General features: G+C 38.4%; 1 protein-coding gene across 1 annotated transcript; it reads right to left on the minus strand.

Moving 5' to 3' along the window:
- Positions 1–1,330: 1,330 nt before the first annotated feature.
- On the minus strand, positions 1,331–9,224 carry LOC110832508 (cytochrome P450 6j1-like). The gene is made up of 6 exons (XM_022069590.2): positions 8,259–9,224; positions 7,488–7,761; positions 6,438–6,562; positions 4,876–5,097; positions 3,370–3,633; positions 1,331–1,774 (listed from the first exon to the last, which is right to left on the minus strand). Exons 1-6 carry the CDS (start codon positions 8,779–8,781, stop codon positions 1,611–1,613), a joined length of 1,572 nt encoding a protein of 523 aa, XP_021925282.2. The 5' UTR covers positions 8,782–9,224; the 3' UTR covers positions 1,331–1,610.
- Between the last annotated feature and the right edge of the window lie 10,250 nt (positions 9,225–19,474).

Genomic DNA, 19,474 nt, shown 5'->3' on the forward strand with positions numbered 1-19,474 from the left:
CGGTATTTCTCCGTGTAATATTCTATCGACACGTTGCAAAGTGGCTGATAGAGAAGAGGTGGAATGTTAGCTAGAGTTTTCCATGCGTGGTTGCTAAACACAGGGACACGATTGCGTGATGAGGAAGCTTCTTAATTCTGTTCATCGTGGTAGCTCTTAGATATTCCAGAGACACGCATGAGGTGCAACCCCAACGTGAGCCCACATGACGCCATATTTATTTTAAAAAAATGGGTTTTTGAAGTTGTTTCCAGGACCAGCAACATCATTGGAAGAAGTGTGAATGAGCCAACTTTTTTAGAGTATATATTTCCTTTCTTTTATCATACTACGACAGGTTAGGTTTTGATCCAGTCGCATATTTGCCTGCACTGTCTAGCATTATCCCTCTCCGACCCGATGACTCTGTAAGTTGGGACTCTCGGGTCTGCAAACATTCCACTGTCTGTCAAGACTGTGTCTTATAGACACAACCTCAGATGTGAAGGTGTAACTTAAGCGTGGAAAACTTGTAACTGTCACATCAAAATATTATTATTTCGTGCAAGTTATTCGTGTTAAGGGACGCAATATTGTTGAAACTCCGGTTGGTGAAGCAGAGAGTGATATTGGAAGAAATGGCTGAGACTCACAAGCGTCATCATGTGAACCGCTTGATCACTTATGCGATACAAGTAGGCATGTATACTTTTGCGGAAAATATACGTAATATTATAGCAAGGTATTCGAATCCGAAGATGGCCGTCTTCTGGGTTGTAGAACCTTGTAGTCTAGTAGAAGTATGCCAACGTTTCAGAGGTCCTTGCCGCCTCCATCATCAGGGCAATGACGTTGGTAAATTTCTAACGGGCTACACGTCGATATAACCCAGAAGACCGCCATCTTTGGTCTCACCCCCGAGAAAACTATAAATTCCATCCCCGGATATTTGGGCACTTGTGAAAGCTGTTCTCCGCCTTGCGGTTCATTAAAATGCTGAAAAATTCTTTACTAGATGTCTAGACCCTTATCTTCTGAAGGAGAACCGTTTTGTATGTCTTTATCCAAGGATTTTGTTCCCTTAATGGGTGCAATAATTGTGAAATACAAACATTGTAAAAACAAAGAAAAGTAAGACGTATTCTTATCTGCTCTTTACCATCTGTAATATTGAGTGACTCGGTGAACGACTATTATATTTTTAAGAATGACTGTATTCTGCAGAGTTACAATTTCTTGAACGTTTCGCCCAGCAGAGGAAAATGCAATTCATTATTCGTGAATCGTCACGGCCATTCGAATCGGTATAGTCCGTGTTAATGAGATAGTCATTACATAAACATAAATAACAAATAATACATAATATTATATTGTATACATATGGACACATGAATACAATCTTGCTTGTACTAAAAATATCACAAATGTACAGCACACTGCCTCGAGAGTATTTCATTAAAGAAACAAATTAAATATTCCTTAAAGGTACTTCATTAAATTAACTTAATTTATATGTTAATCATATGCAGCGACATTAACGTGCATTGAAATACCAATTTAGACATTTTTGTTGTCATTGCTTTTCCTTTATTAGCAAGCACGGCAGTGAGTCCCGTGCCGTTCGACCGTACTTATAGACGTTTGAAGGACAGCGGTACCTCCCCATTCGCTCGCAACAGAAATGACTTTGAATCATAGGAAATCGGCACAGGGGTATCTTCGCAGGGCGCCACCTCGTACGCGGAGAATATGTGAATGAGTCCCGTCTTCACCTGCATCAGTCCAAAGCGCATTCCTGTGAACAGAACCACAAGCGGACAGTAAAGGCAGGATCGGGTTTCCATCTCACTTTGCCGTTTCAAAAGTCCGAACCGACTGATGTCACGTGCTGTTTGAATATGTTAAAACTCCCAGAGAATGGAGCAGGCCGTTCGTCGTTGTCGAGTGGCTTAGCGCATGGGAGGAACGACTTCAAATCTCGGTCTGGACATCAGCTATGCTGAAACAGGTTTTTGACTTCCCTCCTGACAATTCTCCGGAATAGCACTTAAATTAGGCCACGACTGTTTCCCTATTTATTTTTAATTAGTTTTTCTAACATTCGGCAATTTAACGGATGACTGAGTCATTAAACAACCAGATAAATTTGAAAAGCAAATTTAAATATCTTCTGATGTTGACACATGATTAAACTATGGTAGAACGCAAATTGAAAACACATTTATTATCCCATAATTTTTTCGAAATGTTATCATACCCTTGAAACAATACAAACGGTAAAACGATGATATCTCCATCATCAGGTTTTTGTAGGTGTGAAAGGAACTGCCCTCACTTTGAAAGTAACTCGTAAATGGAAAGAGTTTGTTAAGACAGTGCTGAAGAAGAAAGTCTGATCTACGATAGATGAAGAAAGTGAATAATTTACTACATCGCGTATCTTGGAAGTTTGTGTATTTTTAAGTTACCTAATATTTTTCGAAGAATGAAACACGGGAGACTTCTGTAGGTCAGGGGTGTGGGTAAAATGGATGCATACACAATCTTGATTAAGAGATCTGTAGTAAACGTCAACTTGGCAGACTGAATGGAAATGACAATATAAACCTATGTGTACTTTATTAGAGTTTTATGATTAGGATTTTAGGTTCTCACGGCGGATAGTACGAAAATTGCTTTCTCCTGAGTTGTGGAGCCATGTGCTCCTGTATATGTTTCCCAAAGTTGAAAGGACCTTGCTGCTTCCATCATCATGGTGATTAGTAGATTAGGCACTCAACGCCCTGATGACGGAGGCAGAAAGGACCTCCGGAAATTTGACAGACTACCAGACTACACGGCGCTATAACCACGAAGATAAAAAAATCCAAGTTTGTATAATGCTCGGAGGTGGACAAAACTGGCTTAGCATTGTGTCCAGAGGCGGGATATGTTATCAGTGTCGTTTATCGCCTGTGTTCTGCTATTAAAATGCTAGGCACAGACTGTAACAGGAAATATATAACAGTACTTTGCAAATATTAAATGTCGTGTCATGCAAGGTTATGTTTGAACAGGACTTAAACCTGGAATTTATTTGAGTTCCATTAAAAACTGCGTATTGTTTAATAGCTTTAATATGCGCAGTGTTCTGGATAATGTTTGTAAGTAAGATTTCCCATTTTCCATTGCTGAATGAAAATTTCTTACAGTGTCCTGAATTCAGAAACCATTTGCAAATTCCGAGATACAGCAAGGCAGTGCAGAGATTCTCTTCCATAAATGTACACCAATGGTGCATGAATATGATTATGTTATATAACAATATTTATTAGAAATATATTTCTATCATGCTCTACTTTAATTTTTTTTATAAATGGCGACCATAAATACTTATGCAGTTGTACTTACCCATACACATACGAAGACCTTCCCCAAATGGGAGATATGTGTAGCTTGGTCGACTCTTTATATTTTCCTCTGTAAATCGTTCTGGAAGGAATTTCTCCGGTTCTGGGAAGTACTTCGGGTCATTTTGAATACCCACCACCGAGATGTAAACTGCGGTTCCTGCTGGTAGTATTATTGTTTCCTTCCCGGAAGGGGGAGGAAGCTCGTAGTCACGGGCGCACCTCCGATCCAAGAATGGGAGTACCGGATACTTTCTCAACGTCTCTGTAATAAGAGTGGAGCCCCGTAAAGTGAAATAAGATGGAACGGGGACATATACACAGACAAGGTGCTCAACAGCTACCAGTAATCCAGTACAAGGGACAGATTGCTAAACAGCTGTTTGTAATTTAACACAAGGGACAGAGTGCTCAACAGCTGATGGTAATTAAACACATATGAATGTATGGTGTTCAACAGCTGCCCCATTAGCACAATGTCAAAATATTTATTAGCTACCTTGTAATGAATCTGTCTTATATGGTAATAACGAATCATGAAGATATGCTTTGTTTCTATGATCTTACTTCCAGGCAAACTGCTTTGTTAGCGTGTAATAAATTGTCTGTATCCTTCTCTATTATTTACGTATGTATAATTTCACTAAAAAATTAACATCAGTACCGGTGTGGCAGGAACTATCATGTCTCATTAAATTCCAGTTTATTTTCGTTTTATGAAATCCCCTGGTGCCGCATTCCAAACAAAATGAGAAAAGTAAACAATGGTGATAAAGCGTGTAAGATTTAGGTTCAAGTAATAATAGCGCGAATATATGTGTTTCGGTCTTCCCAGTATCGTAATGCGCATTTATAAGTTCAATAACTGACGAAAGTATTTCTTCTATTTATTCAAATTATTGTGGGATTCAGCAAAATTGTAATATTTTTGTTGATTCCTGAGTTTCTTAAATTCATGAATGCCTTTGTAGAGGTCGCAATTGTTTCTGATCTGTCTGTTTAACGTTCACGTAATTTGCTCTTTATTTATTCCCTTTATTTGTTCCTGAAAAAGGAATAATTTTGTTGGTTCGTGTATTTTAAATGTACAGTGATTGACATAACTGCTGAGCAAGGAACTTTGATCATCACAGTTGGAACTAACCTTCCGCCAACAACTTTCAGAAGATATGATAAGTTGTTGAACTTCTTCTGTCTCCTTTTTTTTTTTACTGAATTAATTGTTTATCCGAAACGCACAAGCAGGTCCACATGGAGTCACAACACAGAAGACTAACACTGAATTCTGCACCGCTAGGAGTATCTCACATCTCAAGACATACATGTATTAGTTTATTACTTTTGTGTTTTAAAAGCGTGGATTGTAGTCTCATGAATTGTAATTCTTTGTTATGTACATACCAACGTTCCGTAAGAACACGTCGCTTCCATCTTCTGTCCTGAAGATGGAGCTTCACAAATCACAAGATCACAATCCATAAAACATAAACGATTTTAATCCGCTCACCTCTGACCACCATGTCGAGATAAGACATCTCCCGGATTCCGTCGTATGTGAGCTCTCCGTGGTGTTTGTCCAGAACCTGCGTCATCTCCGCCCTCAGTCTCTGCTGAATCTCAGAATGCAAAGCGAGTTCATACAAAGCGAAGCTCAGTACAGTGGCAGAAGTTTCTAAACCCGCTGCTAGAAAAAGGAATGCCTGAGCCACAAATTCGTCTCCGTCTATTTCTGAAATAGGAAAATATATCGTTGTGGTATTGTCTTCGTTTTCGACTTTCGATGTACACTGCTTTGTCCTGTTTTGTTGCTACGAAGGTGGTGCATGTTTTCGCACTTGACGGTCACGTGTGTCAATTACATGAATGTTTATTTGCGTATGTTCTTTGTCCACAATCTGTGATGTGGTGAACACCTTACCAGTTCCAAATGAAATCAGAAGTGATATTATGATATTTTCATTACCCCAGCACTCGGTTGTATCCTGAGCCATTTCATTCAAAACCACACCCTTACCAAAATTCCTTAGAATCATTTTAATGCTATCATTCCATGTAAGCACTTTGCTCCAAATTTTGATTTCTGGTTTGTCCACCTGAATTACAAGTTTTCGCCTTAAAATAGTTCAAATTTTAAAAAAACCTGTGATATGGCAGATATAAAATTATGGGTAGTTTATTTTAGTGAATACATTTTACGAAGCAGAGTGGAAAAAGGTATGTTCTGAATTTAATGGCAACAAGAATTTCTCGAATTTAATTTTTATTAACTTCTGCGTGGATGTAACTTAGACATGTCATTACCTAGTTTCAAGCATACTGGTGTGAAATACCTTTTGAATTTCAAAGGAGTATCATTTGTTTCGTAACTTCATTAACTACTCGCTTTATTTTCTGTACACTAACTATCCCTTTACTGTTTTGTAAGTTATTGCGAAAGCTTTCTGATTTTACGAACATTTATTAAATAAATCTGCCATGTAGCATCGTTATTGAGAAAATGATCTGTAATGTAAAATATATAAAATATACTCACTTATAGAGACAGTAATAATACATCATAGTATTATTCAAATGATTTGTCTCTTCGAAACGTCAGTGCCCAGAGACCAGCTCATAAGCTATAAGTTCTTGTAAAATTGGTGCTAGGATTGCGTCATGAGAGTGCAAACAAATAAAAACATGAAACTCATGGTGAGCTACAGTCGCATTCCAGTGGGCTTCAGAGAAAGTGCCGACCTTCTAATATTTATCATGAGTACTCCTTCGAAGTCTGTTTATATGTTTGGCCGTGAGATTCAGCCTTTTTGCACTCAGGCAATGCGAGGACGCCTCTTCCCTGCGAGTTACAAAACTTGCAAAGAAAAGCGGAAGATTTAGGTGAAACGAAAGCAGGAATTTAACATTGTCGCTTGTGTGGCAAGGCTATTTTAAAACCTGCATTCGCGATTTGTGTGAGCCTACGTAAATTTTTGCGATTGAATTAAAATGTTCCTCGTACTGTTTAGAAGTTAAATTTGATGCATTATTTTGGTATTACCCATATCATATAAAAGAATGCTCTCAACTTACCAAAATGTGAATCGTTCTCTTGACTCTTTGCTGGTGTTTTGTCTTCTTGGACGCTCCTTTTCCATTTATTTCTCATTTCGATCATAGAATCCAGAAAATCATTTCGTATAACCTCATTCTTCTCCCTATGACAGAAAATGTTAAACGGCCGCTAAGAATCTTTATGGCATTCCAAATATCAATTTTTACTGTTATTTTGATTCTAGAATATCTCCAAAATTAAATATCTGCGACATACGTCAGCGTTTCAGAGAATATGATATCCAAGTACGGTAATCTTTAGCGGCCTAGACTAATTTATTTTGACAATGGAGGGTGAAATTTGTCTCTGACACTTTTGATGAATAACTACAGTTGCGAGTGCATGTAATTCCTACTCCAGCTGTATGTCTTAAATGTGTGATATTGAGAAAAAGAATAATTTGAATATGTGCACGCCACAGGAAATAAACTCAAATACACGTCAATATGATGTGATACAATTCTGATTAATCACTTTGTGTTTAAGAATATTATAATAACATGTTAATATTAACCCCTGGTAATCATCTTGATCATTTTCATTTATCCATAGTGAAGGAGGCTCCAATATTAATTATATTAAAGGCAAGGTGGTCCCGAGTTTCAGGCTGAACGGCGGGTACAAACCGAGTTCCACTTTCCTGAAATTTGTAAATCATTCTAAAATATTTTGGTAATTATTTTCTTCTCGCGGATGGATATGAAAAACATATAAGATTTCATATAAATAATCACACAAACAACTATTAATACACTATCGCCATACGCGTTTCAACGTCAAAAGGCCATCATCAGTGGCATCAGGGAAATCAAACGCGTATGGCAATAGTGTCTTAATAGTTGTTTGTGTGATTATTTATATTCTAATACACTACACGGTATGCAAAGTTTTAAGTATAAGATTTCATTTTAAGTTTACATTTGGTGACATAAATTTTGTGTTATTAAAGTGTTTAGTTCTTTAACATGTTTGCTAATTTGAATATTCTAACAGATATAGTAGGGAAATAATATACATATTTTCCAGACCTGTAATCCACTGTATTCCAAATGGTGTTTCTGATGTAGTTGGTTGTGTAATCATCCACAAATTTCAGCTTCAAGCTCCTCTTAAGATTAGGCGCGAAAAACGCCGTCAGTCCTGCCAATCCCTTAATAAAAGTGAAGTCAAACGCATTGCGCAGGTGTCGCCTGAACTCGGCGTCGGGATTCTTGAGCGAGTTGCTGTTGATGCTGAAGGCGCAGGACGCTATCACGTCGGTCGTGAACCTAGCCATTGTCTCTTTCACATCCACTGGGGTCCCTGCCAACATTATAAAATAAGTAAACTGCTTCATACAACATTGCTTACTGTTCGTCTCAGATCACAGATATAATAAAATCCCAGTTGTCGTTGTCGTGGTAAATGTAGATCTGGCTCGTACGTACAGACTAAAAAAGTATATTTCTGAGGAAAACCCGGACTGTAACGATGTTGACCTACTGGGATGTGACGCCGTGTCAACTTGCAAGTATTTACGTAGCTACTACGCACAAGTCCACATGGAGTCTTAGTCCATGAGAAAAACATCGCAATTCTCAACGCCGTGAAAACTGAAATTTCAGTATCACTTAGACATTTGACGAGTAACAAATGTTGCGCAAAATGAACAAATTTAAACAAAGTTTAAAACAAAGGGAATTTATTGTTATTATTCTCCTGGAGCTTTAATTAATGTGAAATGTAATAATCTAATTCACTTTTATACACGCTCTATATTCCAAATAGGGATGTATATGATGCCGCCTATGATCACTTACCGTCAGCTGTGACCTTGTCCAGGTACTTCACCAGGTCCTTGCCACAGAGTTCCACGAGGTAGAGCATCATCTTAATTTTTGCCGTTGTAAATACCGGAGTCAGTTTCACTCTGATTCGGCGCCAGCGTTGTCCTTTTGTCACAAACATGGTCTTTCCAAGCAGGGGTTCCACATCTTCGTCAACTGTGATGGAACGGTCAAGGAAGTTCTGCGCATCCTTTACAAGAATATTCTTCACCATGTCCAGGTCGCGAATCAACAAACTCGGCTCATCGAACGCGAAGATGCCCACATACGGCTTGTCACTATGTTCGCTGTAGATTCTTTGAAGAGCCTTCCCTATATTTTCCTTCAGGAACACCACTTCCTTCAGATTGCCTACAAACGGCAGGGGTTTTACGTAGGAGATACCGAGATTCTTCCAGAAGTTGAAGTTTCGAGTGAAATAATAGTACAAGTAAATAAACAAGACAGATAAAACCGTGATGAGACTGAGTGTTAGCGACAGGAATATTGGTGGCATTGTTTGACAGACAGCGGAGATGTATTAAAGGCAATTTTTCGAATTATTTTCGCATGTAAACGTATATTTTGACACTTATTTAAAACGATAAATACTGTCTCCTTAAAGCTGTTTTATTCGGTGGGCGTCCTTTACGTCTTCTCTTTCAATATGGCTCAGGATTATTATTTCCGAAATGTTAGTATGTCTATGCGGTCTTGCTTCAAAACAGTCCTGTAACCACAGCTGCAAAAGTGATACCATTAATGAAGTACGGCAGAATTTATTTTTTCTGCCCTCTTTATAAAACTTTGAGACATCTGCTTTGTTCTCCGATTGGATGTGTAGGAGTAAAACGACGAGGCGTACATTTTTTACCAGGAAATGAACTGGATCTTTAAACATTTTCCTTTAAAGGTGTCTATGTCGTAACTAAGGTTGCAATAGGTCATCCGATCTGTGACCGAAACGTTTAACGCTTTCTACCTAATTAATGTTTATCAGACTTTATTCTGTTATCGTTGTAGGTCCACGACGTATTTTATGTCATTAACGGACAATTAATTTGCATTTAGTTGTAGAAAATAGTGTGCTTTAAGTTATAATGTTCTCTACTTCCGGTTTCCTCGTACATTGATTACATTGCGTATTGGTCGGCAGCTCTTTGGCTGAAGTCTAAATTTTGAACCTTGTGATGTAGTGAGTTTTTCTCTGAAACCGTACATTGACCCGCTCTTTCTTGTAATTTTCTTGTAAGAACCCTCTTTTTCTGTATAAGATCTGAGGTTTTCACAGCGGTGAGTATGAAGATTTCTGTCTTCTGGGTTGTTGCGCTGTGTAGTCTGGTCGATGTTAACCAACGTTTCGGAGGTCATACTGCCTCCGTCATCAGGGCGATAAGTATGAAGATTTCTGTCTTCTGGGTTGTTGCGCTGTGTAGTCTGGTCGATGTTAACCAACGTTTCAGAGGTCATACTGCCTCCGTCATCAGGGCGATGAGTATGAAGATTTCTATCTTCTGGGTTGTTGCGCTGTGTAGTCTGGTCGATGTTTACCAACGTTTCAGAGGTCATACTGCCTCCGTCATCAGAGTATGAAGATTTCTGTCTTCTGGGTTGTGGCGCTGTGGAGTCTGGTCGATGTTTACCAACGTCTCAGAGGTCATACTGCCTCCATCATCAGAGTATGAAGATTTCTGTCTTCGGGGTTGTTGTGCTGTGTAGACTGGTCGATGTTAACCAACGTTTCAGAGGTCATACTGCCTCCATCATCAGAGTATGAAGATTTCTGTCTTCTGGGTTGTTGCGCTGTGTAGTCTGGTCGATGTTAACCAACGTCTCAGAGGTCATGCTGCCTCCATCATCAGAGTATGAAGATTTCTGTCTTCTGGGTTGTTGCGCTGTGTAGTCTGGTCGATGTTAACCAACGTTTCAGAGGTCATACTGCCTCCATCATCAGAGTATGAAGATTTCTGTCTTCTGAGTTGTTGCGCTGTGTAGTCTGGTCGATGTTAACCAACGTCTCAGAGGTCATACTGCCTCCATCATCAGAGTATGAAGATTTCTGTCTTCTGGGTTGTTGCGCTGTGTAGTCTGGTCGATGTTAACCAACGTCTCAGAGGTCATACTGCCACCATCATCAGAGTATGAAGATTTCTGTCTTCTGGGTTGTTGCGCTGTGTAGTCTGGTCGATGTTAACCAACGTTTCAGAGGTCATACTGCCTCCATCATCAGAGTATGAAGATTTCTGTCTTCTGGGTTGTTGCGCTGTGTTGTCTGGTCGATGTTAACCAACGTCTCAGAGGTCATACTGCCTCCATCATCAGAGTATGAAGATTTCTGTCTTCTGGGTTGTTGCGCTGTGTAGTCTGGTCGATGTTAACCAACGTTTCAGAGGTCATACTGCCTCCATCATCAGAGTATGAAGATTTCTGTCTTCTGGGTTGTTGCGCTGTGTTGTCTGGTCGATGTTAACCAACGTCTCAGAGGTCATACTGCCTCCATCATCAGAGTATGAAGATTTCTGTCTCCTGGGTTGTTGCGCTGTATAGTCTGGTCGATGTTTACCAACGTTTCAGAGGTCATACTGCCTCCGTCATCAGGGCGATTCATCTGAAACGCTGGTAAACATCTACTATACTACTCAGCGCAACAACCCAGAAAACAGAAGTCTTCAAACCCATCATTTTATGTTTACAGTCTGAATGATTTAACACGTTTTAAAACATCCATTTCATGATAACTACGCAGTTTGGTTCGTACTTTGCTAAGCACACTGCAAGAACAACAAGAGTCCGAATGTAAGATAGAGATTATGAAAGTTTCTATAGGTTACTCTCTTTATACACGTGGTCGCGTTCCTGCGAATCGCCGCGTATAACGAAAGCGGGTAAAACGATAAGAAATGGCACTCCCTATGTTTATGTTTAAATGGCGCCAGAATTTTTTCAAGTTCAATACATTCAATGATCAGCCCGGAGAAGTTTCGACGCAGGTAATAGGTTTCAAAATCTGACGTCGAATAGAATAATGATTATCCTTATATCATCGAAATAAAATCGCAGATTTGCGAAAACGTGTGTAGAAACAGCGAAAGTGATTCTTGGTCGTGTTAGTAATAAAATTTAATTTTATCCTTCCAAAATAGAATGAAATAATATAATTTATTGACTAGAAGAGTGGCTGTTAGCTTCTTAAGAATGAATCTCTACCATCGAATTAGTTATTTGTAAGTCTGTTTGAGAGTTAGCTAAATTCATCAAAGTAAGATGATTAGCGAATAATTTTAAATGGATACACATTTTACCGAAGCTATTTACTTAACCCTTTGACGCGGTAAATTTAAATACCGCGACAGAGCTCGAACCGCGGTAATTGCGTCTGAATGGCCATTTAAATTTTGCCCTAAAACACTTTATTTATCATAACGCTCGAACTATGTGAAATATATTTATGTATTTTCACTGAAATACTCTTAAAATGTTGGATTTATAATCTTACCTTATAATATGAACGCCCTGTGTGTGAGTAAATGGTAGATGCGGATTAGACGTTGAGTTTCGTATGGCTTCATTTGAAACGTCATCAAAAAGAACACTACCCCGATATATAGATTTTATCCTTTTCTCGTGCTTAATGCACACTCCGTAATGTATTGGAGGCTGCAGCATTCTTTCCTGTGTCAGAAATATGCGCCGTTACGCCAGACTATCAGCTGTCTGAGAAACTGAAGGCCAGCTATTCATTATACAGTAATGCATTCAACCGTCTCTTACTAAGAAGCCTTCCTAGATATACTTCTGAGTATAGGGGTGATAAAATTTTCTTATTTTGGACACACCGGTACATGCAGAACGCATATACAAAGCGACGTTGATCAGTCTTGAATGCTTCAGATACGACTTTTTTTTCCTCTCTCTTTAGTTCCAGGAATTATGGCTGTATCATATGATACTTCCGACACTAATAAAATGAATAACCTGCATTCACAAACAAACACCACGTGTTGAGAGGCAAGTCCCGATAACTTTTGAGGTCAAGCAGTTATATTTAGACTGACCGTCCGAGCCGCATGAAATACAAAGCTAGTCCTATATGAACAGAGAGAGCATTCTTTTCGCAACAGATAAACTACAAACATCATATATCAGTCGTTATTAGTTCCATACTTGTGGGCTGCAGGAATTAGGCTAACAGCCGGGCGTGCACTGCACTGACTTATACGGCTAGCGTCGATTTAAATGCCCTCGAGCGTTACCAGATTATACTGACATACACGCTGAAGGGTTAATAAAATGAAACTCGACGGATGAAAGTTTGACCTTTGTCCAGTTACAACGTTAAAATCCTATGATACCCGAAATATTTTCCATTTGGCCTGCGTCTATAAAAAGTTTATTTTGCTTTGAAATAACTTCTTTGAACCCAAAAGTTTTGTGCGCAAATGGGGGATTCTTTGTGGTTTAGTTTTAGTACAGTTTTATGACTAGCTGTTTTTATTAAATTCCATTCTGTTTGGAATGTATTAGAACTGACAAAAGCAAAGAATAATATAATTTTTCTAATGAAAATGATGAACATTTAAATAATAAGTCTATGTCATACAGGTATGTTTAATACCATCCGTTCCGACTAGCTATTTGCTTTTAAATAGATTTTTATTTCAAAAACAAATTAAATTAGCAGAATATTTTAAGTAACTGAAAATATTTGAAAAGCTGTTCATAATACTCATGGCTGCTATTAGAATTAATTTGTTAAAGCTTTTAAAACTACTGCTAAAAGTTTCAAAAATTGGTTCCAGCCGTTGATGAACCGAGACAAAAACTCAAAAACGCTCTAAACCGTGCACGACAGATTGGCGTTTTGAGAGCCAGAACGCATCGGAGTTATTCTGTGAAGTTAGTGTGCGAGTTTTACTGATCGATACTTGCATTACTTAGGTTATGCAACGTTTATAAATCGAAATGGATGTTGAAGGATGCGCCAAGGTCTGTTACAAAGCATGAGCCCAGCATAGCACATATTTGGCAAAATTGTTAAAAGAATCAGAACTGTTAATCGCACGACCAAAATGTTAAGAGCTGTGCAGGAAGTTAAAATCTTGAGAGGTTTTTATGGCGGTCAAGATGTCGACTGTGTTCTTCGTTTCGTCTTCATCTGAACATTGAGGCGACACGTTTCTCCAAAACGTTGCTAACCATCTGCAAGGCCACACGGCCTCAAAATTTAGAAGACCACAGTCGATTGATTAAGTGATGAACGGTTTACTAAAATGAAGGCTACAGATTTAGAACTTGGTCATAATTGAAAGTGACGAGGGTTTCAGAGATGTTTACTGTCGGCCTGCACATATAACTAATCCTACTTCTTCGGAAGCGGCTTACTCATCGCCTCTGGAACTTCGGTCAGCTTCTACATGAATACAAGTCGCAGCATCTCAGAAGAAATTTTTCTTCAATTGGAACGTAGTTTGAGCGAATATCTGACTGAGGTCTACAAAATACATCGCGTTATTGATAGTGACCGGAGTCTGCGTCCTAAACGATTTCATTAGGGAACAAAACACATGACAGTAAACCTCGCATCTCTCCAGCTAAGCATAATTCTATGTAACTGTACTGGGAACCCAAATGCAACTTCAGTATCTACCCGGAACAGAATTTTGTAATTATATTTACATGTCCAATTTCCCTTGTGCTTATATACAGTCATTCCACACAAGACTGGAGTATGTGTTTGCTCGTCACTGCAGTACGAGGACAGCAGTAGAAGGCAGTATAATTAACCGAATTTACAATTCTGAATCTTTGATACTATGGATGATAGGTTAGGTTGCAACTTTGCTGTAACTAGTTAGAGTATAAAGTTGCACTGTAGGAGGGGAAATTCTATTACATCGCAGAATATAGAGCGTATAGCAGAAGTCTACGTTCAAACTGAACTGTATAATATTCTGTATGCCTTTGTAATGTACTTTTTCGGACTCCTCTTTTGATAGAACATGTGAAATAGATGGAACACTCGTCTCTCACTCTCCCTATACTTCCGTTTAATTCATTATTTAACCACTCATGTTGAGTCCTTCAGGCTGAATATTTACAGACACTTTTTAAAATACAAAAATTTCATTGGATTTGTCTAATATTTCATCTTATAATGTAGACATAACAAAACGCATAAGTATATATTATGAAAGATACGGATGACTCTGCAAATAAATGGTAATTATATGTCCCAACTAATTTAAAAATCAGTAAGTCTGCGTTTTTAATTCAAATTTTCGTATGAGTTTCATTGCAAACATGGATTATCTTCTTAAACAGCATTAATAAATTGATATTTGAAATGATGAAGTCTGGTGTTTCTTTGCGATAAAGACTGGAATATTAAATATTATTTAGTCGAACTTTGCTCCAAAAGCCTAATGTTTTATCCTTATTAAAAGTAAATAAATACGTTAATGAACATTTGTAAAGTGTATGTGGAAGGGGTAAGATGTAATTTTGTGATAAACAACTATATCTCTATTCAGAGCTGAAGATGTAGAATGTTAGTTAATTGACGTAATAACAACATTGATTTATATTATAATATTCTTATCAGCTTAGAAACGCTAAAAGGGGAAACATCTGATGGCGTAAGATGGTACAAGATGCTTGCGCATCAGAGAAAGAACTTGAATTTATGTTGACAATGAATTTAAAATGCATACTTTTATAATAGTGATAATTAAAATAGTCTTAATTTGTATCTGTTAATATTTGGACCACGTAAGACACTAGTTCAGGGCTGTGTGTGTGTGTGTGTGTGTGTGTCAAATGTGGCAAGTCCCTATATTAAGGCTTGTGTCTCATGGGGATTCATATCATGTGACTGCGTAAGAACTCGTCTTGAGAGCAACGGCGTCTTTTACGACTTGGGATCTACGTATATACGAGAAAGGTTATGACAAAGTTACTTATTACTTTATTCGTTCTGACATATTCCCCAGTAATTGTGCGCTTTCTTCAGATTTTTTACTGAGTCATCATATTTAATTTGGCAGGAGTTTTATTCCATGATATAATTTCTGATAAGCCACAGTAACCGACAAGTGTTATATTTAGGCACTAACAAACATACATAATCTTAAGATAGTGTAATTGCGTCATATTGTGAATATTATAACAATTATTTATTTTAATCCGTCTGATCACAATATTTAAAATTTCTTATAATTAAGATAATAACATGAATGATATTTTATTATCCTAATTATAAGAAATTTTAAATATTGTGATCAGACGGATTAAAATAAATAATTGTTATACCTAATCTTGGTGTAGGCATTACTGTTTGTGGCATTTGAGATATTCATAAAATTACGTTACACGGAAAGAGCTAATTATCCCCCCCCCCCTCTTAGTTTCTGATTGAACTAATATCGTAACGAGCTCATCTGAAGTTGGGCAATCCGCACTAAACATTTTATATAGACTGCCTGACGTGACCGATAAAGGTTTCACCTTCATAAAATCATGTCTTATAAATTATTTGACGAAGTGCATCGTATTACCACATAAAGGGATAGTTATTCTTGTTCTTCCACATATTTCGTTTGAGAAAACGAAAGGATTTAGACGAAATTTGGTGTTGAATGTCTACATTTAATTTTGTCAAGGAGAATCAGTTTGGCCCGTATAGATCAAACTCAAAGTCGAAGATGTCTGTCTTCTGGGATGTTGCGCCCTGTAGTCTGGTTGAAGTTTACAGACGTTTCAGAGGTCCCTGCTGCCTCCTTCATCACGGCGCAACAACCCAGAAGACAGCCATCTTCAAACTCACCGTTGTGCAAACCTAAAATCCTACAAATATAACTCCTTAATTCATATGAATTGCAAGTATAGCTCATCTACTTTCTCGGAAACGATAAATAATTTCTAAGCAAAAATTGTATCTGGCATAAAATGGAGACCTTGTTATATTCTACAACGTTTATTGAAGAAATTGTCCAAATGATAGGTATTTAACTAAATAAGGGAGAAAATTCATGATTTTAGATAACATAAGCAGTTTTCAAGAACGTTATTTTTTCTGCAACCCAAGGAAATGAGATATTTAGGACTTGCCTGAAAAATGTAATTGCCATTGTGCCATATTGAATAATAAATATAACTCTCAAGGGGTTGCTGTGTTATTGTACATTGTACACAGAATTTATGGTTGAGAAGAGTACATGCTTTTTATGATTTATCACCACGTCCCCACAAAACAAGGGGGCAGAAAGCTTAAAATTTAGATGAAGATGTGATATTCGAATGACGTCATGGTTACATATTATCTCGAAAGCAGAGGATTACAAGAAAAGAGGATTTTTTCTGAATCGTGCATTATTAAATATAACATAGGCCTGCTCGTAGTCCCTTGCGTTTGTGACGTTCACTCCATAATATAATTCTAAACATCAGCGTCCATAGGCCTGCTATTAAAATCTTTAAGCTTTAGACGGAGCTTTTTTCAGAGATGGTGGCACCCCTGCTTCGTATTCGTGAGTTTCCGGTTAAGGCCCTATCCCAGATACCGGCTATCCTCACTGAGGATTTAGTTGTTTTCCTCAGCCCCTCGAAAATATATTAAATTAGACAACATCATCTTCCTTTAATATCCTTTCCACTTCAGTATTCACGAATCGTTGTTCATTCTACGCTGTATGGACGGAGTTATTGACGGTGTAGTTAAATAAATCATGAAAATAATAAGAATGATCGGGTTTCGATCGCTGGTGGGGACAATATATTTTTCCCCGTCTTCTGCGTCCAGGTCGGCTTTTGGGCCCACCGAGCCTCCTGTTTCGTAGGGACCGTGGGCACTTACCCCCGGGGTAAAGAGGACGCAGCGTGACGCTAACCACTTATCTCTACATATTCCTGATGTCAGGAATAACTGGAGCGGTAATTCTAGTCACAACACGTCTTCATGATGTGGTGCTTAATAAGTACCAGGGCATCTTCACTCAGCAACACGGAGTTTTCCTCCGGGGGCTTCCCCGGTTCCTCCGTGGCATCCCAACAATTACTCCATTCACACACAGAAGAAGGCAATGGCAAACCACTTCTGGATCATCTGCCAAGAACGTATATGAACAGGTCCCAGTCCGAGAAAAGGATAGAAGGATCCTGTTCATATGGACCTGTCGTCAGACAGAACACTAAATAATAATAAGATGAGGTGGTCTAGCGGTTAGAACGCTGGCCTTGTAATCCTGGGGTCTCGGGTTCGATTCCCGGCGGTGCCCGAATTTATAACTTGTGTTGGGCATGGCCGTGGTCTAGGCAACACGGAGTTTTCCTCCGTGGCATCCCAACAATTACTCCATTCACACACAGAAGAAGGCAATGGCAAACCACTTCTGGATCATCTGCCAAGAACGTATATGAACAGGTCCCATTCCGAGAAAAGGATGGAAGGATCCTGTTCATATGGACCTGTCGTCAGACAGAACACTAAATAAATAAAATAATACTACAGGCAAAACAAGAATATAAAAATAATACAAATCCGTGCATCGACGTCTAATTCGAACCTGATGATAGCCATATTTGGCTGAAACATAACTTATATGCTTTCTAAAATATAAGGAGAACCAGTTCCATAAAATGGAGTCATTTTACAGAACACAATATTTACTGAGCACCTGCTCGAAAAATGTTTCGCCTTTTATGTGTCACGAAGTTGTTAGCGTATGCATACGAGATCGCTGCTGTAATTTTCCGTAGCGAGAACAACCCAGTTCATATCCTCACACCATACTTTCCTGAGACAGATCTTATGATTGTCGTTCCATCTACACCTAGGTTTTCCAAGTGGTCTTTTCCCTGTAGGTTTACCGATTCAGACGTAGAACAGCCCACTTAAAATAACAATATTGATAATATTAATATAAGCCTCAAATTTTTTCATATAATAACAGGAAGTTCTTCGAAGAAGGCTGTCTTCTGAGTTGTTGCGCCGTTTAATCTGGTAGACGTTTACCGGTGTTTCAGAGGTTCTTGCTGCCTCCAACATCAGGATGTTGAGTCACCGCCGTGAAAGCCTCAAATCCTACTTATAATGTTTTTCCTTGCGCCAAAGACACTAATGTAATTCAGCATACGGTTAATTAGATGCAGTTGTGTGTGTGTAAATTATGATTATATAATTTCTACTAGTGTGAAGAATTAACATCATTCCTATTCTGGAGGAGATCATTAAAATCGGATCGCATTACATGTTTTATGAAGTTTTATGCCTAAAAATGCTCCTTTCTTAAGAATCGGAAGTTTAATAATTAATATTTTATTTTAGTATTCTGTAGATTCTTATGCCCTTTTGCTTGAAACCTCGGGTTTGTATTAACTAAAAAAAATTTTACGACGCAGAAAACTGATGCCCCTCCCTGCTAATCAATTTATGACATGACAAGGCGATTATTAACTTTACATAAACTGTGATATGGAATTACATAACTAGTTGCTTTTGGCTTCCTGCCCACACAGTATTTTTCCTATAATTTTTCTACTGCGCATCGAATCTCCACAACCAGAAAGTACAAACGTTGTTTTAGTTGGCGATCATGAAAGTTCATTTCCCTTTACAGTGACTTCTGAACGCAAAGAAAAAAGCGAAGATTCCATATCGACATACATTAACGCGTTAGCAAAGGACGTTTCTCGTTCAACAGAAAGTTAACATTTTTAAACACTTTATTATGTATTCTTAAACATAGATTCTGGTCTCTCGGTCGTAGCATCGTGTGGATTTCTAAGTAGACACGAACGTTAAGGGGGAACATACCGCCTCCATCTTATTGTTGAAATTTAAGCAGAAGACTAACATTGACGTCTTCATCGCCATGAGAACCTCATTTCTCATGCTGTTCTCAGACGACTTCCGTTTCTATAGAATTCAGTTTTATTCAAAGATGGCTGTCTTTTGGGTTGTAGTTGCCTCATCAGGGCGATGAGTACTCATTGCCTGAATGATGATGACAGCAAGTACCTCTGAAACGTCGGTAAACTTCTGCCAGACAACACGGCGCTACAACCCAGAAGCCAGCATTGTAGTGGCCTCCGTGAAAGCCTCAAATCCTATGATGCAGCGTTTTCTGTTGAACTCTTCAGGAAACTACACAGTTACTAAAATGGAGCAGCTGTTCCTATCTCAGACACGCAGTACATTAAGAATGGAAACCTTC

The sequence above is a fragment of the Zootermopsis nevadensis genome, unplaced genomic scaffold (assembly GCF_977971745.1).
Source record: "Zootermopsis nevadensis isolate Lab colony 2312 unplaced genomic scaffold, Znev_1.0 Znev_ptg000001l, whole genome shotgun sequence".
In the NCBI taxonomy this organism is placed as follows: domain Eukaryota; kingdom Metazoa; phylum Arthropoda; class Insecta; order Blattodea; family Termopsidae; genus Zootermopsis; species Zootermopsis nevadensis.

Coding starts and splice junctions, on each gene's coding strand:
- LOC110832508 (XM_022069590.2), bottom strand. CDS start 8,781: ATGCCACCAATATTCCTGTCGCTAACACTCAGTCTCATCACGGTTTTA. Junction 5,098..6,437: donor AGAGAACGATTCACATTTTG/GTAAGTTGAGAG, acceptor TTCCTATTTCAG/AAATAGACGGAGACGAATTT. Junction 3,634..4,875: donor TCTCGACATGGTGGTCAGAG/GTGAGCGGATTA, acceptor CTCTTATTACAG/AGACGTTGAGAAAGTATCCG.